This window comes from Caretta caretta, chromosome 3 (assembly GCF_965140235.1).
Source record: "Caretta caretta isolate rCarCar2 chromosome 3, rCarCar1.hap1, whole genome shotgun sequence".
NCBI lineage: Eukaryota > Metazoa > Chordata > Testudines > Cheloniidae > Caretta > Caretta caretta.
The window spans coordinates 55,265,253-55,290,797 of record NC_134208.1 but is presented as its reverse complement, the minus strand read 5'-3'; the positions used below and the strand labels follow the sequence as shown (position 1 = coordinate 55,290,797).

At 37.3% G+C, this 25,545-nt stretch overlaps 1 protein-coding gene across 8 annotated transcripts in view; it reads right to left on the bottom strand.

Annotated features, from left to right (window-relative positions):
* The window catches only part of ADGRB3 (adhesion G protein-coupled receptor B3), a 625,089-nt gene that overhangs the window by 348,516 nt on the left and 251,028 nt on the right, over nucleotides 1-25,545 (bottom strand). For 5 of the 8 annotated variants that reach the window (XM_048846018.2, XM_048846015.2, XM_048846016.2 and 2 more), the window contains 5 exons: nucleotides 22,797-22,907; nucleotides 17,146-17,307; nucleotides 10,569-10,733; nucleotides 5,742-5,906; nucleotides 4,669-4,833 (listed from right to left, as the gene is read on the bottom strand). In XM_048846018.2, the coding sequence (XP_048701975.1) occupies nucleotides 4,669-4,833; nucleotides 5,742-5,906; nucleotides 10,569-10,733; nucleotides 17,146-17,307; nucleotides 22,797-22,907 (768 nt within the window). Of the gene's footprint in view, nucleotides 1-4,668; nucleotides 4,834-5,741; nucleotides 5,907-10,568; nucleotides 10,734-17,145; nucleotides 17,308-22,796; nucleotides 22,908-25,545 lie in introns of those variants that run through there. The other 3 variants (XM_048846021.2, XM_048846019.2, XM_048846022.2) reach the window with 3 other exon arrangements.

Genomic DNA, 25,545 nt, shown 5'->3' with positions numbered 1-25,545 from the left:
AATTAATAGGCAGCAGGTTTAAAACTAACATAAGGAAGTACTTCTTCACACAACACACAATCAACCTGTGAAACTCTTTGTTAGGGGATGTTGTGAAGGCCAAAACGATAATGGGGTTCAGAAAAGAATTAGAGAAATTCATGGATGATATGTCCATCAATGGCTATTAACCAAGATGGTCAGAGACACAACTCGATGCTCTGTGTGCTCCTCAATCCCTGTTTGTCAAAAGCTGGGACTGGATGACAGAGGATAATTGCTCTGTTGTGTTCATTGCCTCTGAAGCATCTGGCACCAGCCACCATCAGAAGACAGGATACTGGGCTAGATGGACCACTGATCTGACCCCATCTTATGTTTCATCCTCTAAATCAGGCAGAGCCTTAACCACCAGGCTATTGCTATTCTGGAGTGGGTGGATCTCTCTTTTTGACCAGAAATTCCATCCTGGACCCGAGAATTCTTCTCAACAATTTTTTTTTCAAAACAATTACGTTTAATAGGAAAAAAAGATTCATCATGAAATTCCCGACCAGTTCTAATAATTGCATGAGTTTTCCCAAGTGTAACTTATCTAGTAATTATTTTGCAGGTATACAGTATAATTTTCAAAGCATTCTACAAACACTATTACATATTTGTTACTTGGTACAGTGGAAACTCTTGTAACAGTCTTCTGTGGTATTCTTTTTTACTGCATATCCAAAGTCTGTTGTAAAAGCTGATGTGAAACTATACCTATCAATGTATTGATAAATGTCATCACCTTCAACCTGTTTGGAATTTTGCCCACTGACTTTAGTGGGAATTTATGGGACTCAGTATCTTGAAATATTGAGTCCTGTATCTGCACTTCTAAATTCGGGATGGCTTAAAACAATTTGTTGATCATTAAAGTCAAGAACTAGAACCTAACCTTGCCTATTAATATCTTTATTCATTTTTATCCTACTGATCATAGTGACAGTAGTGCAGGTTGGTTCAGTATTATTTTATTAGTAGTATTATGGTAGCACCTAAAGGCGCTAGTCAAGATTGGGGCCCCATTGTACTAGGTGCTCTACACACACAGAGTAATTTTTTTCTGCAAAGAATTTACAATCTAAATCGGCAAAACAGACAAAGGATGGGAAGGGAAAACAGGGGTACAGAGAGGTGAAGTGACTTGCCCAAGGTTACAAAGCAGATTAGTGGCAGAGCTTAGACTAGAACCCAAGTCTCCAGGGTCCTGGTCCAGTGCCCTATCTCCTAACAAAACTAACAAAGCATAGTTTTCACAAATCTTGTAAAAAAGATGGTATAGCTGGAGATGATTTATCAGGTCTCCACATTTAAACAAAACTTAAAGCATTGGCATCAAATAAGTAATGATATTAAAATATTTTCCCTTTTCTCATACGCTATCATAAAAAGTTGATATCTCTTTTTTTTGCAGGGAGAGGAAGATAGGGATGGATCTCTCCAGAATTGCTCTGTTCTATATTCTCCCTCTGAAGCTCTGGTCCTGGCCAATGTCAGAGACAGGTACTGAGCTAGATGGTCAATTGGTCTGACCCACCATGACAGTTCTTATGTTATTATCTTTCGTGTGAAAGCATTAGCTATTCTTTAGTAGAAGCAGTTGTGTTCTGTCATCTTTAGGTTAATGTAGAAAATAATTGGTCATCCCTTCCATTAATTATCAAGTCAAAGCAATTCATATGTTATGTTTTTCCCTTACTTAGAAGAGGCACTTGGTGGTGAATTTGATGGATTTGTTTTGAGTAAAAACTGAATGACGCATAAATATAAAAACACTGTGGAAAAAACATTATAGGAGCTTCCATTAACTTAAAACCAAAATTAACACTGACTGAACACAAGATAGCTCAGTGGTTTGAGCATTGGCCTGCTAAACCCAGGGTTGTGAGTTCAATCCTTGAGGGGGCCGTTTAGGGAACTGGGGCAAAAACTGGGGATTGGTCCTGCTTTGAGCAGGGGGTTGGACTAGATGACCTCCTGAGGTCCCTTCCAACCCTGATCTTCTATGATTCTATGATATCATCAAAAAGGAAAGGGCATTATATTTTTCTACGAAAATTTATGAAGGCTACGTTGTTTATAAATATCATTTGAAAATGGGCTCCTGTGATCTGATCTTGTCTGAAAAAAGATGCACTTCTGAAATGTGTTAACAAAAATCTGATATATTAGATTACTCTTCCATTCTTGATGTGGGGGGAAGGGACACTGGTTAGACTGGGAGATGAGGCATCCCTATAAGCCTGGCCAGCATGGTGAAAAGGTGTCCCCTTCCTTATGGCATCTTATGCTCACGTGGATGAGAATTGCCTTCGGTAATAGCATGGGCTTTGTCCTACCCTCTCCCTCCCATTGATCATGGTTGGCTCATTTGAAGGGCCCTTCTCTCTAATTGGCCCAGTCATGTGGCTGCAAGTCTTCAGAAAGCTCCTTCTGGGGATGAGCTGCCACTTTACTGGTGCCCAGCTGACCCTCCCACCCTTCTCAGATCCTTAGCTTGTGTAAATTGGTAAAAATTATATACAGAAGTAGAAGATCTGGCTGTAACACTGGCATAAAACTAATGTCAATAACGGAAGAATCAGGCCTTTTGTGTCTGTCAGATGCTTGATGATCATCTATCATAAAAAGAGAAACTAATTAGACACAAACATTTTTAGTGCTGCTTTTCTGAACAATGTTTACTGGCTATGAAAGAAACATTAAATTAAAAAAAACTGCTAGATTAGGATGATCATTCCTTCGTGATTTCGGCAACTTTCTTTAATCTATATTTCAAAATGTATGAAAGAAAAAAGGGCCAAGTAAGTATAGAGTCATTCTTATACTGAAGCCTCGACTTTTCTTTTCATTTCCCAGTATATTTGCTTAAATCTTAGCTATACTGGGAGATGAACAGTAATTCTGCCTCGAAACAGTTAAGTCAAATTTATCGTTAAACTTCTATAAATGTGTGTATAATCTCCTGCATCATTATTATCATTATTATTATCATTTGATCATTTTAAGTTATGATGACTCCTGTTAGCATGCTGATTGTGATCTGGTGAATCAAGTCAGTAAACAAATTTAGTGAACAGCACATAACGCTCTGAGTGCATTTGATTTGTAAATACATTTGTAAAATATTTTATTAACAGCAGGTGGCAACCTTTGAAAATTGGATTGTAGCTGTATGGTTTTACCTCTAATTCCACAAATGCAAATGATTTCAAGAATATTTAGTAGGTCGAGACTGGTTTATCTGAATGTCTGCTTATCCAGAAGATTCACATTAATCCTGTTTTAGTGTACTGTGCAGGACTACTATGGAAAAATTATATTTTATGTCAAAATTTGTATTTCTTTATGATTACTACATAGTTATTTTGTATTGCTTTTCAAATAATGTGTATTATATTAAAACTATACACCAAAGAGAACATTTGCATGTAGTTAATTACTCTAAAATATTGTTTTAGATTTGTAACTACAATTACTCCTTTGTTGCTGTTGGGACGTGTTGTTCTAGTTCATAGTTTTATCTTCATATTTTAAGTTCTGTTCTTGGGGATGGGATTGGTGTCAGGGGACAGATTTGGCTTCTTAGGAATATGTGGGTTTGAGAACACAGGTTTCAGACCTGATAAGCCCGCCAATTCCTGACCTGCATTGTCCCTACCATTCAAGTCCCGTGTTTCCAGAGCCGAGAATGCAAGCATTGAACCGCAAAGTGGAATTGATCAGGGGTGAGAGAGACTGCTAGATTCACTTTATCATAACCGCCTTCAGAATTTAGAACACAAGACTTCCAGCATGAAGGACTAGCACATAAAATCACTAGACCACATAGCCCCTGTTTGTTCTCTTGTATTTGTCTGGTAATGATTATTCTGCTTCAGGTCAATGCCTCCACACAGATAAACATAGAAAGATAAATTTGTATTCACCAGCTGTTTTTGCTTAGTCATCACTTTAGTAGTAGCCCACATTTTTTCTTCAGTGTCACCCAGGAAGATTTAAATATGTGAGCAGGACAACAGAAAATATGCTGCAAAATGTGTTTAAATATGTATAGTAAAATTGGAAAGATGTACGTCCTTTTCATTTTAACCACCTTCCTTTTATAATATATTGCTCACATACAGTATTAATTCATTCTATCCATTACAGTAGAGTTCATTCTCCCCCGCTCACTCCCTTATCTTCATTCCATTTGGATGCCCCAGCTGCACGACATAGAGGCCTTTTGTGTGGAGGACAAAAGAAGAAGACTGAATCCGTGAATTACAAACCAAACCAAACCAAACCAAACCAAACCAAAAAGACCTAATCTTCTCAGAAGCTGCATTGTCAGTGATGTTTTCTATAACAAATTATGCCCCCCAAAATAATGCAGTTGCACCTATGTTATGAAATGTTTTTCTGGGAGCTTCATTTTTCTCCATTATAATTTTATTTTTAAAAAAATACTTCATCCTTTAAGCACTCATTGGGCTAGACAGAAATAGCAATTACTTGTCTGGATCAAGGGCATGGTAGGACCATTTATGAAGATTGCTTTTTACGTATTGATCCTACCTCAAATATAATATATTAAAGTGATTTATGTCAGTGAGAAACCACACTGAAATACATACAATAATAGTATTGATATTTGCTTCTCACCAGGGCACTTCTGTTCACTGCATCGTCTGATTTCCTCACCAGTTCCTTCACACTGTTGCCCAGTCACAGCTGCACCTTGACAAATCCTTATTCGCCTTTCCCAGCCACCATCACATGACTTGGAACATCCACTCCAGTGACCCCATTGGTTCCACTGACCGTTAGCTGTTTGGAGGAATCTCATTATTAGAATTGTGACAGACTGCACTGTAAGAAACTATTAAAGCCAGAATTTTCAAACTTGTTCACTAAAGATAGGCTCCAAACATTATTCATGCATGTAAATAAAAAAAAAGTCAGTGGCAGGTGTAGGTGCTTGGTGCCTCTGAAAATCAGGCTTCTTTAATTGTTCCTCAGTGAATCACAACTCAAGTTTAAAAAAAATCACTGCACTTAGGCTTTGAGTTAAGCTACTGCTCTGAAGCCTGAACATGAATGTTGTTGTCTTTGTATTTTTTCTTTTCTCTGTATGTACTGTGTTTTCTTATTGTATACATGTGTATGTAAGAAACAGCACAATAAAATATGCTTTAAAATAAAAAAAATTCCCCGTATGCTATTTAAAGGCCAGATTTTTACATGCCCTGGCAGAGTAAAGCAGTCTTAAACTAAGTGTAAGTATAATTTACTCACACAAGAATTAGTTCCTTTATATACAATTTCTTCTTGTTTCTTGAAATGCATTGTTTTCTCGTTCTCAACTTTTTATTTCTAAATATACTTGTTTTTAAAGAAATACTTATAACGCTAACACATAGGAATGCCAGCCTTTCAGAGGCCAGTTTTTTCAACTTTACTGACATCCCATTGTCGTCAACAGGCTTCTTATGTGAGAAAGGATTAAGGCCCCAATTCCAGAAATGAATCAGTGCAGGAGACGGAGTGCTGTCTATGGGACCCAGACAGGCACAGGGTCAGCCCATGCAGAGAAGTTGTAGGATCAGAGCCTAAATGATGCGAGCCGGCAGGATTGGGGCTTTACATCTCTTTTTAATTGCAAATTAATGACATGAATGTTGCGCTAAGTCAGATTTTTCCACATGAATCATTTCACCTTAGAGGATCCTACTTACCTGTACATTCTGGGTTATGGCACTCTCTGCTTTCAGCCCAAGGACCTCTGCATTCAGAACCTCCATGAGCAGCCGCAGTGCACTGTCGACTTCTCTGCTGCGTGCCATTGGAACACGTCACTGAGCACTGACTCCATGAACTCCACTCTTGCCACTGTCCATCAACTACCACAGCAACACATAAAAGACAAACAAGCCAACATTACCATCAAATCTATGCAGTAACAGAATGGTTAGTTTTTTCATAACCAATTTCATCTGCACTTTGAAAACTATTTTTTAAGACAGAAATTGCACCAGAAAGCATCACTTTAAACTTACAACAATGGTGTTTACATTATTGGTGTTTTCATGATTGTGGTGGGATTGTTTTGTTTGTACAGACTGTATTCTGATACACTGGGTCACATTTCCAGAGCAGGTGAACCTACTAAACATGCCAATCAAAACTCTGCATTCACACTGACTAACAGCAATTATTCTTTGTGCAAACCATTACCCAATACGAATTCACAAATTTAGCTGGCAATAGCCTATTATTCACCTATTGTCCTTCTTTGAAAATATGGCCTTACGAATACACGTACACTTAAAAACAACACAGCTGTAAATCAGTAACTTCAACTGCCCACCCTGACTTCAAGAGTCTGCATTTCAGTTCTCCAAGATAGAGAAATCACAAAAATAAAGCAGTGCTGGGACGGCAGCACCGTGTTTTAGGGGCTTGTGATCTCAACAGTTGTAGAGGAAGCAGAATTCTTAAACAAAATTATTGAAAGTCAAATCACTAAATTAAAACTAAATACATCTGTATCTCTCTTGTAACCCCCTTGGGGTTTAGAGAGCACGGCCATTTTAAATCTTTTTCCTGAGGGGGGAATTGCTGATTGTTCCAGAAGGAGGAAGTTCTGTTTGCGGGAAGAGGAGCAGAGAGAGCGGGGAGAGCAACAGGGATGTGTGCCTGGAGCTCCAGAGAGAAGCGTTGCAGCAAGCAGGCCCTGGTGAAGCAACCAAGAACCTGCCCAAAGCCTGGGAGGGACAGAGCGGCTGACCGGGGATACCCCAGAACAGGAGCCAAGAGGAGCACTGTGCCAGGGAGGAATTGCCCAAGAAGGACAAACTGGAGCTGGACCCAATATCACTGCTGCCCAGAGCTGTATGGGGCTGTGATTACTGGGGCTTGTGACTTTGCATTGGGAACAAGGAGGGATGCTGTTAGCTAGTTAAGTGGGGAGGTTGTTGCTCTGTGTAGCTTTGCAGAGAGTGGCAGAAGAGGGCACAGGAGGGGTTTGTTGGGGAAAGTTCACTGGCGCCAGAGACAATGTTCCCTCTAATTTTTGACAGGCTGTGTGCACAAAAAATGTCTTTTGTGCAAATTGTTGTGCTTCTGTGCAAATTTTTGTGCACGCCGTGTGTGTGGGGTTTAGGATCTGTGTGCATGCGCACACGCACACAGCTTAGAGGGAACAGTGGCTGGAGATGACCAGAAGCACCCAAGACTCACCACTGGACTGGAACTTTTCCCTGGACTCCTGACCTCGGTTTGAGGGCACATTGCTTGGTGTCTGCCCTTTCAGATTGTGGTACCACTCAGCCCGTGGGGCCTTGTGTTGAATGCAACCCTGTTTTACCGCTCCCCCTATATTTCCCCCTGTTGTTTTTCTCCTTTCATCCCTCTGTAAATAAACATTTCCCTTTCTTATATTCATTGTATTCTTCTGGTGTGTGTGTGTGTGTGTTCATTCTGGGAGGGTTGGAACAGGTGCTCCTGGGGTGGAAGGGACTTTCCCTACTGCATTCCTGTGCGTGCCTTCTCTTGGCCAGAGCTGCCTGCAGAGCAGACTCCATCTTGGCCACGAGGGCGCTAAAGTTACACTCTATACAGTGAAAAATTGAGATTAAAAATGAACCTTTGCCAGTTTGTCAGTCATGTAGTGGCATCTGAGACACCACAGGTTTCCCAGGACCTCAAAGTAAAAATAAACAGTGTCTCACAAACCAATGAGATACAGCTGGTGAATAGTTTGCAAAGGAGGACTCTTCTGGTTTTTGGTAAAGTGTTATTTTCAGGGTTCTGTTTAATACAAGGGCTCTGCACCTCTTCTATGGGCAGAAGTCTATATCAGATTGTAGAGCCTGGCAACCTATTCAGCAGAAAACTGAAGCCTCTCCAGGCATGAAAACTGTTTTTTTTTTTTAATCTTTTTATCATGAAGCCTTACCAAAGAGGAAAATATGATGGAAACTACATTTTAATGCCTCTTTCTTCGTTGTTACCCATTACTATGTACTATTATTTAGGGCAAGGCAGGTGAAGCTGTGATTATAAATTAAAGGTTTTGAAAGCAATTGTATACCTTTGAAATTAATGGGAGTTGATGGCACTCAGTACCATATAGGTCAGACCCCTACTGCATTGTTTTTATCCTACAGTCTCTTTCTCCTTTGTCCTTGGTGTACCACCCCCATTTGCCCTTATTACCTGCAGCAAATAGAAGCATGGGACTGTAAACTCACCTTCTGATACACCATCAAATAGCTCCTTTGCAGAGAGCCAGGCATGATGATTCAGACTGTAGTACTGAATATTGTTCAAGCACATTATAGCTGCTGCTTAAGACAATAAGTAACAATGAGCCGCTACTTTTAAATGTTGCATTGTTATGCCAGGAAAGGGCAAATTATCCACAGGCATGTAATCACTGTGGGTGAAATACACTCCTGTGCAGAGAGCCTGCAAAATTCCTATGCACCACATAAGTCCAACATAAACCCTACTATGACAGTTTAAATGTTTGGGGGTTCAGGAGGAGGCACATTCCTTGTGTTTTCCCTCAGCACAGAAGTGAATTTCACACTATAGTAGCACCGTCTCTACGCCTATTTGGTATTTCTCACTTCCTCAGTTTCAGTTGAGATTCATATATGATATTATGTACTTTTCTGGAGGCTCATGTAAATGTGCTAGGGTTGCATTCTTCCTGCTCACATATTGTTCTTCTCTCTGTGAAAGCAGTGGTGTAGACCCATGTGAATTTCACAATGGTGATGACAGCTTGTGTGTCTTCCAAAAGGCTCAAGTTACCAGAACCAGATTGTGTGAAAAAACTGAACAGCTGGCAAAATTAAATAAATCACAAAAAAGAGGCACAAAAAATTGAAACTTGTCACAGGTCTGGTCCTCGGAGAATCTATTTTCTAATTCTATAGGGACCTGATGCCCTAGTCTTTAATTTCTCTCTTGTTTATTTGTTAACGCAACAGTCTGAAAAGTTATCATTTTCAAAGTGGCAACATTTTTTTGAATTAACACAATGTTTTCTTCTCATTTTATTTTATTTATTTTTAAATTTTGCAAATAAATTTCAATTTTCACTGCCAAAAATATGGGGTGTGAAAATCAGATATTTCAAACCATTGCATAGAGTTAATGGACAAATGTCTCCATAATATCTTGTCATACCGAAGAAAAGCAAAATAAATGGCTTTCCACATGTCTCGTGTTGGGAAACACCTATAACTGTAGATTACAAAATGATGTCAGAGCATAAAAGAGATCTGTTGACTCCTAATTATCAGGTTACAGTTCTGGGGAATGGTAGCTGGCAAGCTATGTCAGGCCGATGAAGAAGGCTGAGGTATGTTACCTCTTAAGGGGAATGACTTTTCAACAAAACTTAGACTTTAATGCAAACATCACCATCTTTGATGGGAAGTTTCCACTTATGGACATGTATGTGATATTGCTACCTGTCTCACTCTAGTCCTGAAACCTTTCTCAAAGTCTGGATACAATGATTCATGTCTTTGCAGCAAGTTTATCCATGAGCAACATTGTACTGCATGCCACTCAAAACTCATGACCAGAACTGCATGCACTACAGTGGCCCCATCCCCTTTTAATAGTTGTTTTGCAGAAGGCCCTAGGATTAAACTGATTTAGAAAAAGCTTAAGAGAGAGTATTTGTAAAGCAAAACCTCATGGAATTATTTAGATAATTTTGTCATTTCATTTACAGATATAACTTCTGTAAAGAGTAAAAATACTAGTTAAAAATAATCACAATCAATCCACAGACGTTTTAAATTGCACGAAGAAAGTGGCTTGTAATAAAGTCAGTTATTTTATTTTATTTCAGTGTGAAAGGCCAATTTAAAATCTATGCACCATTTAAGTGCTTAGGTTTTAAATGAAATTAAAATGGTGTATAAATCTGTGCTGATCCTCCCTCTGCACAGGTGAATAAACTAATATAAATAATTAGAAAGAAAATCTTTGTATCCTAATATTTCTAAATATGTGACATGTACTGTGTGTAAATAAAAAGGTACTTATTTATTATTATTAAGACCACCTAGCAAGGTATATTTAAAATGTACATAATGGATAATCAAAATGAACACACTTGGAAAGTTTCCCCTTTTTCCTACCTTTGGTATGTTGCTTGTCTTCTTAGGGGTCCTTCCTGCACTGGGATCCCCTAGCACAGAATCCCACACCATACAGAATCTGTTTGAAATCAATGGGACTCCACATGGATACAGGGCTCCTTGATAGCACACCCCAGTGCAGGATAAGTTTACATTGTAAATTCTTTGAGAAAAGGACCTTGTCTTTGTGTGTCTGTACAGCACGTAGCACTATGGAGTTGCAATCCTGATTGCATCCTTTGGGTACTACCACAATAACAGATGATAATAATACTTCCTACCTATAAGACTTTGCTCATCAAATATTCAAGTGCACAATACGTAATAATAAAGCCAGTCAGAAACAAGCTACACTTAATTACTGTAGCTGAGCAAATAGTTACTATACAAGCTCACCGGGGCAGAGAGCAATATTGCAAGGTTTATGTTGTGTTTCAGGTCCATCACACGATCTTCCCCCATACTGTGGAGGTATACATGACCTTGTTCTTGTTCTTTGGCCTCGACCACATGTGAATGAACACAAGCTCCAAGGTGACCACTCCTCCCAAACTCCATGTACTGTAACAAAGCAAACACGACACCGGTAACATAGAAGATTAAAAATAAAAACAACTACATTCTAAAAGGGACTATTTTGCCCAACATCAGAAAAAAAAAACTAGTGTTTAGAAGTTTGCATTATTAGCATATACAAATTAGCTTTAGAAATTCAGTTGACTAAAATAACATCTTATTCTCCATATACTACATTGAGCTTTGATAAATTTTATTTGATCTTTTATGAGTTAGTCTAATCTCAATACAATTAAACTAAAGAAAAAATTATAAGAAGTATGGCCTACATTTTCAAAGTGACTAGTGATTGTGGGTGCCCAGCTAGAGACATTTTAAAGGGGTATGAGTTTTAGTGGACAGGTAGTCAGCACATGAAAAAATCAGATCCATTTTGGGTGTTTCAAGACAGGTGGCTAAAAGCTCAGACAGCCAAAATCACTAGTCTCTTTTGAAAATATAGTAATTTCTTAGTCTGTGACTCTGGTACATTAAGGACCTCAGCTTGCAAGTATCATGACAGGATATGGCAAGTATCATGACAGGATATGGTCCTAATGTTTTTCTTCAGGTTAGCCTCAGTTTTGCATTATTTCCTGATATGACAATATGTGGGGAATGACCAGATTTAATAATGCATGCTCCTCTACATCAGAGTTTTGGACCAGAATATTTAAATTACTTTCTGAGATTATAATATGATATAAATATATACACATAAATATTTTATATAAACAATGACTTCACAAAACAAATAAGGAATGCTATAGCAAGCATTCTTCCTCATTGTTTTCAATATAGAAGAAACTGATATACATCGTATATTAGCCTAGATACCCTTACATTGCATTTCTTTTTCAAGAAGAATCTGAGTCAAATTTGAGATGATTCCACATAAAAAGCACACTATAAATAATTAGCAAAATTCTGTAAAAACTCAGTTCCAGAGGAATAACCTCTTTAAAGAGAGAAATCTTGCAAAGAATGTTTTAGTTATATTCTAGTTAATCTAAGAATATGTTGGATAAAATCCAAGGACCTAGCACCCATCCTGAGCACCAAGTTTGGTATGTATCACACACACCTCAGTTGTCTCCGCAGGGAATCCCCCCTAACAGGCCATGGAGTGTCTAGGGAGATGGAATGGTGTGCTACAGCCCCAACACATCCATGGTATGGAGCTGAGGATCAGCAGTGACAGATTCTCTGGTTTTGTCCTCACTTTCCCTTGAGCATTGCCTTAGGGAACCTCCACGGACCTGGCTCTCTCCTGTCCAGGGGTCACAAATCCCTGCTCAGCTACCCCAGTCAAAGCCTTTGTGTTCTCGTGCAGCAAAACCACACTGGTTCTACCACCAGGTGAATCTCAGTAGAGTGGAGACTGGATTTGCCCCATTGGACATAATCATGAAATAATATGCAATGTCAATGGGAATTCTACCCATGGAGAGCTTGAATTTCATTCTCTTAGGAATATAGCAAGGTGTATTTTTCAAAGATATATTGAGATTGAAAGTCTTATAGATAACTTTAGAGAAGACAATTTCTGACAAGAAATGACTAGCTTCATGTAAGTAGATATTTTACTTTTTTTCATCAACATGAGTCCCCTATTGCTGAAAGCTTATTGAGTTGGCCAGATACAAAAGGTCTGCAAAATACCATTATTATTTCATACCCTATGTTTCGAGTTGCTAGCTTCATCAACTTTCTCATCTAAATATTACATCAATATGCATTGCATTAGCAGAAAAATAGGAGCATTCTAAGTGAATGTTAAATTGACAGATTTTAGTCTATTAATCTTAAAAACCTTGATTAACCTTGACAACGTAGTTAAATGATGAAACCCAAAGCTTCTGAAAATTAATAAGCTGATAAATATATTTTTGCCTAAGCCTTTATATTTCATCTGTCTACAACAGGCACTGTTCATGGAGAGATGTTATGATTCAACCACAGCATTTGAAGCACTTTTTTACTGGCAATGCATTACATTTTCAATCCAGCCCTGACTCCAAGGATCAAAATTCTTTTGATTAGATGAACATGAGAAACCAATTTGTCAGTTCAGGTTCTGGAGGGCTGTTAAGAACAGCAACAATGGAATAATTTCATTTGCTGCAGTTATAGCTGAACAAGAGGCTCATGCTGAAACAATGATCTTTTCAAAGAGTACAAAACATATAAAGCCAATTCTTCCAGGTCAAGTTAAGAATAAATGGTAAATTTTCATTATATTGCAACAGATACTAAATGGGAAAGCTCTTGGTATTAAGTAGATATGGACTAAGAGAATGTTATTCAGTTTTTGATATACATTAGGGTTAGGGCTAGTGTTCAGGCTTGATAGTCTTAGATTTGATGATGTCAGAATATTGTAAATTGTCCCCATAAGATTTCATTTCAAAATTGCAGAATTCTCATGAGCTGTTCTTCAAAGCTATTGCACGAGCATCTTGAGCCAAAAATCTTACAAGAATGTTCTTGCAAAATTTTGACTGCAACAAAACCATAACTCTAAAATAGTTTCCTTATGGTTTGGAGTCTGACCAAGAGCCAGAACAATAGCTGAGTTTGGATCTCAGGGTTCAAAGCCAAACCAACCTTTTCTCTGTTCTGGTTTAGGTCCATCTCCTATATTAAAGAAACTGTGGGTTCAAAAGCAAGTCTTCCATGGTAAAACTAGCTCCCTATAATCTTTCTTTATTTGGTATCCAACTAATTGTTGACAGGGTCAATGTTGGTTTATATGTGTATTTCCCCTTGGGTTCGCTGAGAAAATAGTTCATGCAGAGTGGCTATTCTCTAGTCCCACCATCTCCTAGCTTAAACATGCTGAAGTGCAAATCCACAGTGTTCACCATATGCGACTTCTGGAAGGTTTGAGGGGAGGCATCAGATTACCCTAGTTATCCTCCTTCCAAGAGATTTTGGTAGTTTTTGTTGGATCTTAAGATACCTTCCTTTACTCTGTGTTAAAAGAAGAAAAGATAATTTGGCCAATGATGTTCTGCGACACAAGGCTTAACAACCTCATATAATGAAATAAGAGTGCTCTGGCTGAAATTAGATTTTGGCCAACATTTTCAAAAGTGACTAGTTATTGAAATTATAAAGAATTAAAAAATAGTTACTTCATAAACTAACTAGAAAAGTTCTCTTTTCAATATCGGGAGTAACTACTATTCCCCAAGGTGTTGTTTCAATGCTAATAATAAACAGAAATGACATTCAACAGAGGAAAAAACATAGAAATCACTGGTCAAGTGGCTTTGCTAATAGTTGGAATACCCATGTTAAGAAACCAGTCTGTGGCCAAGCTCACCATCAGATAATAGTGGGACTAGTGTGTACCACTCTCAAAGCTCTCCCAAAGATAGTAGCACTACTGTACTTGTAAATGTACTTTACTGATATCAGGGAGAAGGATTTGGGGGATATAAAGAGATGGTGACTGAAAATGCACTGCCATCCTCGATCAGGAGGTGAGTTGTTTTCTATATTAGCCATTTAAAAGTCTAAGAGGGAGAGGGAGAGTCCATGCACTGAAGCTCATGGATAGGGGCTTGGGGCACATCCCAGGTACCTCACTGTGTATTACTTTTTTATTTCTTGGGGGGCAACATTTCTAATGAGGAAACATTGTTACATCTCTCAAAACTGGCCTTTTTTGATGGATCACATTCTGCAATGAGCATTCCCCAGGAGACTGTGCATTCATACATTATACAGCCAGAAGACAGTATTGTTAATGTTTCGTATGTTTTTTGTGATCAAAGTGAACGTGAGGCATGGGAGCTGTTAGTTGGCTATCCAGATAGTATTTATTGGGATGCAAAAGCTTGTTCTAAATTATAGTATCCACTAACTGCTTGGCATGGATGGTAGAGGTGAATGGAATCGGAAACACAAGTCAGAACCTGTATATACAAGTTGGTGTTTTCTTTGGTTTTGTTTCCCCATCCCCCTCTCTTTTGCTGGCCAACAAACTGTTTTGTCTTGCTTTAACCAGGGGTAACCCTGAGAAAGGGAATATATTGAGGACAGAGGGTGTTCAAACATGCTAATAATTGTATGGCAATCTGAGCATTTCAAGAGTCATTTTCTGGAAAAGTAAAGGTTTAAGGCTCTGATCCTGCAAACTGCTGTTTTGAGCTGGACTCTGTATAGTCCATGTAGAGTGTCCATGTACAGCTATGTAGAGTGTCATTGGAGTCAGTGGGGCTACAGGTGCAGGGCTTTGGCCATGTGGAGTATGTTTGCAGGATTAGTCCTACAAGAAATTAAAGTGAATTAGTCTAAAAAAAGATTTTAAAAAGGGGGGCAGGAGGTCAAAATTGAAATGTAACATTTTGACCAACGTGGAACAAGATTTTTTTTTTCATTTCATTAATATTTTTGAGATTTTTGACTTTTCATCCCAATTTTGAGATAGGAAAAAAACTTCCAACTCTCAAAAAATATTTGAGCAATGGGAAATCCATTTCCCATCTCACCTCTACAAAGGATAGCTAGAGACAGCTGGGAACCATTACCCATCACGGGTATCTGGATATAGGAAGTCCTAATAATAAAGCTATGGCCAGAGGCTGGAATTCAAGAGGTGGGAAGCCTTGGTTACTCTGGAAAATGTTGTTGAAGAATTAGGTGGTCATTTTGTGTGTGTATCTTTTTACAGTGTGTTAAAATCACATTCTTTAAGAATAATTTTTGTGCACTTGGGTGATAAATTACTTGACTTTTGCATCACATGGTAATAATGGTGGGTTGTTTGGTTTGGTTTTTGAATGAGAAGGGTTTTGACTCTTGAGAAGAGAGACTACATATAAACTTATCCTAGAAAATAACAGAACAGTTGCAGGGAGGTTACACATTAGTTTTCAGGTAGTGCTGGAAGGACCATGGTAGTGGTCAGAAATCTGAGCTCTGGGCTATGTGCGTGCATGCAGTTCAAAAGGGGCTCTTTAAATAGACTTATGATTGTTTTTTGTAGATTGCTATTATTTCCTTCATATTTTGCTATTTTTAAATCAAGAGACGTTCTTACACAATGTATACCACCCTTTGTTCTTTAATGAGCTATCCTAATCTCTCCTGGAAATAATAGGTATTCTTGTATGGACACATATAAAATGGTCCATTCCATCCTTGTTCTGGGGTTCCTACATCATAAAATATTGGGCAATTCATATGGAATTTTCTATCTAGAACATAGTGTAAAATTATCAAAGGTTGACAATAATTCTCATTAAATTAGTTGTTTACCGGATAAGCTGTTTTGTGCTTTTATAATGCCTTTCATCTCAAAAGTTCCCAAAACATTTTAGAAATTGATATACAAACTGTATAGGAATAACCACCATTGACATGTCCCCTCTACCAGGGTGAAACTGCAAGTCTTTAACACAAGATAACTGTAGAAGACTGAGTCAACAAATCATTATCCAGTTACGTAGTGCCCCAGTATGCTCTCTGCCTGGATCTGTCCCACTTCCCTACTTGGAAGGGAAGAATCAATTGCCTTTCCTCATAACCTGCAGACAGCTCTCTGTAGTCCTGGGCTCCTGTGTTGCAGGAAGGTTAGAGAATGCATGTATCTGGAGGGAAGAACATAAGTCTTTGACTGCAAAGATTTCATAGAAAAAATAATATAGTCTATTCTATAGTTCTATTCTTTTTCTGCTGCATCCCACCCCTTATAAGACATACCCCAAAGGCAATGACAGCCAATAGAGCATGAGTATTACTGCAGGAAGTCCAGAATTGTAGTGGAAGCATAAGGCTTCTATACAGGTGGCCATGTGCCTGATGTTGTATGCTCATGGAATCAGGGATCTTGCTGGCCAGACTCTTGGGTTTTTTTTTTCATGTGATGGGTAAATCTTACCCCTCCTTGACAGAAGAATGTAGAGGAAATTCCACAAGGGGCATTCTCATGATCTAATGAATGATTCTCATCATTCAGGCCATAGCAAACTAAATGGCTAAACAAATGCAGCGTCTGATGATATGTTAACTTCACCACCACTGCTGACCAGTGGAGTTTTTACATTTACTTAGTGTGTTGGTGTTCAGGATTTCTTCCCATAAAAGTGCAATCTGTATTGTGCCTTTCCCCATCTCCTTTATCTAGAATACAGAAAACCTACAAGCAAAAAAAGGATGATACAAGGATTTTTTTAAAAAATCTGGAACTGAAGGAAAAAAGTATTCTTCTTCAGTTCCTTGGCTGTTCTGAAACAGGAAATAATCACTTACAAAATAAAAGTTCACAGATGAATAAGAAGTACAATTTCCATTCTAATTAAAGTGCTTCTATGCAATTCATGTTTAAAGAAAAAGGTATAGTTTGAAATTCTTAGCATTATACAGTTCAATAACATCCATAATTTTATTGATTGGCTGCTAACACTACCTGGACAGAGGGCAGTGTTATTGCAAACCCTTGATTCTCTTAAAGGGCCGCTGCAGTGTGTCCCGTAAGGTGATACACAAGTTCTGGTTCGCACCTGCGACCCTTGACCACAAGTAACTGAACATGTGCTCCATTGGGCCCACTCTTCAACACCAGATTCACCTGTATTCAAGACAACAAACAAACATGAATACTGTCATGAGTATTAATAAAGATTTTTGTTTGCCAAAGTTTATTATGGCATGCAGGTATAATTTAAAGACAAATAAACCAAACTAAAATAAACTTAAAACTTAATGGAAAGAAAGCACCTTTGAAAAATGTTCAATGAATAGAAAACAAACACACTTAAAAGCTGGAGAAAAACCAATTTGACCACGTGGCATATTTACAGCTTCCTTTGCAGAAACAATACTGCCCTTAGCACATGAAAACAACAGAAAAGTCGAATTTTTCATAGCTAAAAATTATTTATTTTTCACTGATTGTATTTATCTCTCCAGAATGAAGGAAACTAGATGATAGTTTAAGGAATGATGACAGCAGAGTCAAATTTTTAAAAACAAAACAAACTGGAAAGTATTGAATTCCCTTTGGGTGACAGCAGCATTTGAGAGAAGATTCCTGACCTTCTGATTTTACCCATAAACAAAAAAGAATCTTTCAGCACTTTACTGTTTAAGCTGAATGGTGGGCTAAGAACTTTGATTTAATATTTCATCATAGTGCTTCATTACTAGCCTTTGATATGGGGATGACCTAAACTGTTTGCTGCTCTAGAAACTGTTACTGCATACAGTAATTACTGCTATTTTCAAAGGAGTTATGTAGTCATAACTTAATAGAACAAATAATTTACAGTGAATTACTTAGCCAACAAATATATCTGCTATTTCTGCTCAAAGAATATGTATAAGGAGATTGCAATATCTTCAAATGCATTTGTTATTTAAAAATATCTGACTTTTTTTTATTCTATGGATTATCACCAAAAACAAGAGTCTCCTATTCTTACTCATAACGTGTACTACCTTAGTCTTTGAGCAATCATATTAAAATGAATAGGATTACTTAGCACAAGGTAGTGCTCAATATGAGCATCGGTGACAAAATCGGGTCTGATTTGTGAATATTTCCTATTAGAGCTGAGTCATTTGTTGTTAGTGGTGAAATCTACCACACGGTATTACTTCTGTTCCCTGATCTGATGCGTGCACAAACATTCTGGTATGACTACTTGGGCAAGGGTATTTAAAATTCATTTTCACTTGTGTCTCTGAAATTCTTTATCTGAAGGCATTCATGCTAGGAAAATACAGAAAGAGTATGAACCTGGCTGAAGCAAATTCATTGAACGATTTCTGTAAGTAATCATGGAATCGTATTCAGCTAACTGTAAAATACAATGCCATGGACCTTATCAGGCCATTGATTTTAAACCTAAGTCCCTTCTGAAACAAACTGGAACTTATATTTAAAAATCAATTTCATTCCATGATCTTTTATCTTGAAGTAATTATTAAAAATTAAAAATCTTGTTTGTATCCCTCTATCTTTATCTATTCTTCCAAGGTTTTGCCCACAGCAGCAATCACAAAAACTCTGCGGCCAGGAAGACTCAGATAGTGTCTTCCTTGACTACTGTAAATGTCATATAGTGATTTGTCCAGAAACCAGGCTCTTGTAGCAGGGCATTCAGCCTGCCCCTTTCTCTCCACAAAGCAAGCCCACCACTTTTGCCGCATGTCTGGTCTCCACTACTCCATTAAACAGGAATCCTAAGGATATTCAAAGCCTCCCAGAAACCAAGCACAGCACAATGTGCCACTTACTGAGTATCAAGCCAGAACAGTTTAGAATTAAAACATACAAATCCTCTAGCCTTTCATAAAATTGTAGAACATTGCAAAAACGTCTATTAATAATGACAATTACTTAAGGTTTATTAAGGTGTGAAAGCTCACAAAATGTGAATCTTGCAAGCATTACACTTATTTGTTACAAGGATCAAGTAGAAAATTAAGCATGTTTATTGTTTAATAATCTCTCTTGTGTGTCATTTATGATTTTGATTAGCCTATTACATGACTTGCGTTGAGATCAGAGGAAGTAATGTAGTAGGTATGACTATTCTATAAGCAACCAGTAACTGTAAAAGTTAGAATTATACAATATACGCTATAGTCCCTGTGAAGAATGTAGTAAAAGAACTTATTGTAGTAGCACTTCTATTCCAGGCAAATCCTTCATTTTAGTTTCGTGCTTTTCCTACCACTTTGACACTTGACTTTGCCTTTGTAAAAGTGGTTTAGATGAAAGGTCAAACAGCACAAAAAGTCAAAGCAATGCTTCTCAATTTGTTCCTCATTATGTAAAATAGTCTTATATACTGAATGCAAATTACCCATTATCCCACACAGACCTGGTGACAGTGCACTGGTATTAAAATGCAGAATGCAGTATTAAAAAATTAAAACTATTGGATAACTTATACTGGGGAAAATTGTTTTTAACCTTCTCGATGTAATGGACAAAAGTAGCAGTTTAGTATTAAGGAATGTGATTGTATTTAGTAAGTTTTAAGATGAAAACTGTTTATTGAAAGCCTTGAAGAATCTATGTACCACACAACAGTATATCTTGGCCCCAATCTAGAAAACACTTAAGCATGTGATGAATTTTAAGCATGCAAGTAGTCCCTTTGAAGGCAATGGGACTACTTAGATGTTCAGAGTTTAGCACATGCTTACGTGGTTGCTGGATTGAAGCTCTAAGAAGTAACGTGACATGTCATGCACAAGGAATGGCAATTTTTGTGAGACTAGGAAACATAAAGAACAGATTTGTCTCACAAAATATTCCATTCCTTTTGCACAATCATGTTACTTTTTACTAATCCTTGCTCAAAGAAGCATGATTTATTTGATAATATTTTTCAGATGGGGAAGACACATTATGTAATTGCTAGAAAAATATGTCCTTTATATTGTCAAATATGGACTAAAATTTTTCTAGATTAAGCCCAGGCTTTGACTCTCTGCCTAATCCCAGTTTGCACTTCCTGTTTTTTTTTCTGTTTTCCTTCTGAATATTACAGAAAAAGTCTATGCTCTGTTTTCTCTTTAGCTGTTAGTTACTTTATACCTACCATGTTAAACCTATGACCTCAAATTAAGTGGTAACAAACTAACAATCCTTCTTTTTCCTGAGTTGCTAGTCCTGTAGGAGAAAATTCTGTCTGGAATGTCTCATTGATCTGTGAAACACTTACCTGCATTTATATATTCTAAATCCCATAACATTGAAAGAAAGGATAATTTCAGGAACACAAAAATAACGAATATAGGATAATTAAATTATGAAATTATTTATTTGAATTTGTTTATGTTGTACTGCCTTTTTTATGTTGTACACAGCTACACATACAAACACTTTCTTTTAGTACTACATATTAGGCCTGATCCAACCCTATTGGTGTCAAAGGGATTGGCTCCAGTCTTCGCAAAACAGTACTGAACGTTTCTCATAACTATTTTTCCAGCACAATATGTGTTTCCTAGAATGCAATTTGTACTTCTGCTGTGTCTTTGCCCTTTCATTGCATGAAAAAGGCATACTTACAGTTTCACGATAGTTATTTTTAATTATTCTTTATTACATAAAAATAATTAAACAGACTAAAATGACAAGAAATGATATAAACCGAAAGATATCTATATGATTTCCATTTTCAAAACTCCACTTGTTTTCTTAGTGTATGAGTAAATCTATGAAGTATGCTAGTAAACCCCTGTGGTTTTGTTTAAGAAGATATCACATTAGTTTTATCACAAGAAAATGAATACATTACAGTGAAAAGATGAAATGATCACTACAAAGGAAAATCAAAATGAAAAGATGGAAATTAGTAACACTGTTCTAAAAAAGAACACAGTATTATTTAAAATGAGTTCCCTACAGTATGCAAAAGATATGTCCTTAGAACTATGCATATGAATTTGTATTCTCTGCACACGCATCTCACATGCTTTCTAAACAGGATCTTGGAAACCAAGCCTGTATAATTCTGAATTTCCATATCCCACTTTGTTGTCACCATATTTCCAGAGTAGATGGTATTGGTGGTCCATTTGAAAGGCAATGCTCTAAAAGCCATAGAAAATGCACTGCAAATGGATGCATAGTTACTGTTCAGTAGTAGGTTTACAGTTAGTTTATATAAGAAGCTAAAACAGATTATGAAATCTTTTAGGGTAATTATAAGAAAACAAGAAACCGCATTAAATCAAAAGGGTTAGTCTAAATAATAAGAAACTGACATCATCAGTCTGAACTAAATATGTAAGTAATAAGCTCCCGTTGTGCCTAAACAACAACTGTATGAAACCGAGGAACTTCTGAGATAATTTCATCCATTTATGCCTGACATATAACTGCAGGCATCTTCCAGTATTGTCGATTGGGTTCATGCATAAAAGCAGCCCCAGGTACTGGTGGGAGGGCAGCACCATTTGTCTTCTAAAATCTTTATAAAACTGGATCACTATAGATTTTTATATATTTAAGTTTACATTACTTACTATACGACTTCTGAAAATCTGTTAAAAGTGTAAAGCATTCTACATCTAAGAAAGTCAACATGCAACTTCACTAAATGCAATCATAGCTCATTTACTAAAATGAATATTAAACTTGAAGCATTATGTAGGAAAGATGCAGGCAATCTTCTAGGTTAGTATCTATGGAATACAGTGTACATCGTTTCAAATCCATATAATGGTTATGTGGCACAAGGTTTCTGATGCAGTAATTTCTGAGATGCACTGTTATTACCCTATAATTAGAACAGGACAGGACTTCAGTATCTTAGGACCTGATCCACCATTTATGAAGTCTATGGGAGTCTTTATTTTGACCTCAAAGGGAGCTGGATTGGATCCATAGATACTATTGCGTGGTAATTGTTGGTAAATGCTGACATTTTAGAGACAAGAGCTGGGTGTAGATTCTTTATGTAATATTTTGTTCTCTTTATCTGAAGAAGGTGCAGTTGCTAAAATAAATTTGGAAAATATGTCTTAGACATAAAACTGTTAGATAATTTGCACATCGAATTCATACCTATTTATATATTTAGCAATTATGAATCTGGAATCTAGAGAATAGAGTATTATGTTGGGCCAAGGACACTAAGTGCTGAATACATGCACATTAAAGTGTCCTGATAATTAATTAATATGATAAATGCCCAAAGAAGGAATTAGATTTCAGTTCTTCTATTTATATTAAAATTCTAATGCACTTCCTTAACATTTATTTTTTGAAAAATGTTGATATATGGTCACTGTAAGCTACAGTTAATCTCTAAACTGGACTGTGTCTTTCATGTGTAAGCCTGCTTTAATTATTAAATAAACTCATGTTCATATTAAATCATTCAGTATCCACATTCACAGTGCATGTTTTTATATGTTCTACCTAATTCTCAGCTACTTTATTTATGGACTTTAACTGGTGGAAAAATAAATAAATAAATGGTTCAAAAATATCAGCTTAGAAAACTGACAGGTATGCAGTAAAAGATTATGGAACATGCAGTGGCTTTGCTAAAATTAACAACAGTAAATAGAAAAATGTAACTAATGTATTACCAGTTTGTGCCATAAATTTAGCAGCATCAGCTTGTTCCTGAGGGACCCTTTTCTCATGAACAGATCGAGGTCGCTGACTTTTAATTGTGTGATCTCCCATCATTCCAAATTCTAAAGACAGAATAAAGGTTTATGAAAGCTTGTGTGTAGACATTTCTCAAAGGTACATACTGTCTCATGCAATATGTTCCTAAACATACCTGGACATTACTGGTAAAGTTCAAATGATCATGGCAATTATCAGCTTATTTTGCTATACTCATCTTTTAAAAACTATACTTAAATTCATGTTTGCAGAACTTTAAACATGACTTTATTGTAAGAAACAATAAAAACATTCAATGTAGTGACACTTGTACTATAATTCAGCTGCATGTTACAAGACAAAAACAATTATTCAAATGGAGACATTATATTCTAATATTTTAAATCAGTGCAAACCACACCAGAAAATTACCACGACAATGTTAATTATTGCTGTTCTGTGACAGAGCCCAGTTCCTTGTGCAGAAAGCTCCCATTCCTGCACACAGCCTTCAGACTGATGGACTGGCAAGCAGCTTTCCATGAGAATGGTACCAATGCCACATAATAAAATGGTCACAAACTGCTTATTATACAGACCAAATTCAACAACAATCATGGTTGTTCCCTTCATTGCTTTGGAAAACACTCAAGTATAAAGACTCTGTGGGTATGTCCACACTGCAGCTGGCGGCGTGCCTCCCGGCACAGGTAAACAGATGCACGCCAGTGCCGCTCCAGCTAGCACACTCAAAATAGCAGTGTGGACACTGTGGCACAGGCTAGCCACCTGAGCATGGACTCCGGGAGCAGGCAGGCTTGTACTTGGGCAGCTAGCCTGTGCTGCCACCCGTATTACAACATCTGCACTGCTATTTTTAGTGCACCTGATTGTGGAAGGCAGAAATGGCCTAGGTCTACTCCAGTTAGAGTGAGTCTGTCTACCCAGCTCGGAAGCATGCTCCCAGCTGCAGTGTAGACATACCCTGTGAGGTCCAGAGCTATATTTTGCCATCAATTTTTAAACAGAACTCCCCATTTATTTCAAGGGGGGAATCTGCATAACAATCAGTGGGATAAAATGGGCTTCCGTGTTGAAGCCAAACAGTTGTTGATTTTTAATCCCAACATTGCCACTACTTCCTTTTCTGGCTTTGGACAAATTCATTCATCCAGTGCTCCCTCTGCGATTGCATGTGCCATGGAAGTGGTATTTCTGCCTCTGGAACATGTTCCCCTCTTTTCCTCACAGGTGTATAGAAAAGCCTTCTGCTCTCAGATGCTCTACACTCAAACCCAGTGGGGGTTGGGAGGCAAGGGGCATAGGCAGGTGATCCATGAGGCAAGGAGGCAATTCTCTTTACTGAAATGTGAGAATGTGTATGAAACTCTGGAAGTTTAAAAATTCAGAGTTGCTTCTCTGAAGGCAGGTTACTTGCAGAGAGAGAGAACGGAAACCTAAGTCTCTTCATCTATAAAATGGGGGAGATGATAATACTTACCTTCCTGCCCCAAAAGGTGTGGGTCAGGCTTTTACAGAGTTAATGTCTGTGAAACACCACATAAGCACTAAATGCTATTATAAAACAGATTATTTTAGTGTAATTTTTAAAAAAATCTCATTCTCATACCAAGATTGTCTCAATTTTTAGTGTTAAGAAAATATTAATAAACCACAACCATACAATTTCAATAGCCAATCAGCAGAGAGGATGGATATTTTTTGGCCTTTTCTGATAATTGTCAAGATAGCATTTCAAAATCACTATTTGTCTCTGTAAATATTCTTTTATTAGCTTCTTTTAAATTAAAAATGTAACTATTCATTTGAGAATAACAGCGTATTTTGCATTCTAAAGAGAATATTTGAAACATATAATTAATAAAATATTTTGTGAATTATATATGATATGTTAAAACCTAGAAATATTTATTACAGATAATTAAATTATTTAATATATATTTTAAATTCCCCCCAATTTAAGGAAGTTTTTCCTTTTGCTGGGCACCTTTATCATTCATGTTGTGATTTTATATTTTCTAACATAAATTAACAATGGGATCTTTATTAGAACAATTTGGGGAGATATAGTCTGGATGTCCATTTAAACTGAAATAAACAACAGAGATTTCGTGGCAGGAGATCTGATATATAGCTCTCAGCCACTGCTAAGGGGCTGGGAAAGCAGAACACTTGTGATCTGCAGATTATCTGGAGAGAGCAGTTTGCTTCTTGAGCACCACCCATGTATTGAGTGATACTGGCACCATTCTTGAAGAATGCTGCTTACCCATCTTTCAGCCCCCCCAAATGAGCGCAACAATGGGAATCCTTTGCAAGAAGAAGGCATTCCAGAGGCATACAGGGAAATGGTAGTGCTTTGGCCTCAGTCCTGCAAAATGCTGAGCACCAGGCTTCAGTTTTGTCTTTGTTACACCAGCATTACACTGGTGTGACTGCATTCCTGACAATGGAGATATTCATGGCCAGGAATGGCAACAGAGAAATACGCTTTATACGGATGGAAGTCATCTAATTTTATCCAAACTTCTCTCTTTTCCTCAATAAACAGCAAACTTTCCTTTTAATTTACAGATGAATGCACATTAGCCAGTTTTCAACTTATCTATCCACAGTACATTGTGTATTTATAGAGCACCAGTCATGCTCAGTAGTATCTCTTGTAACAATTATATACAATATTTTCTCTATATATTTTGTCAG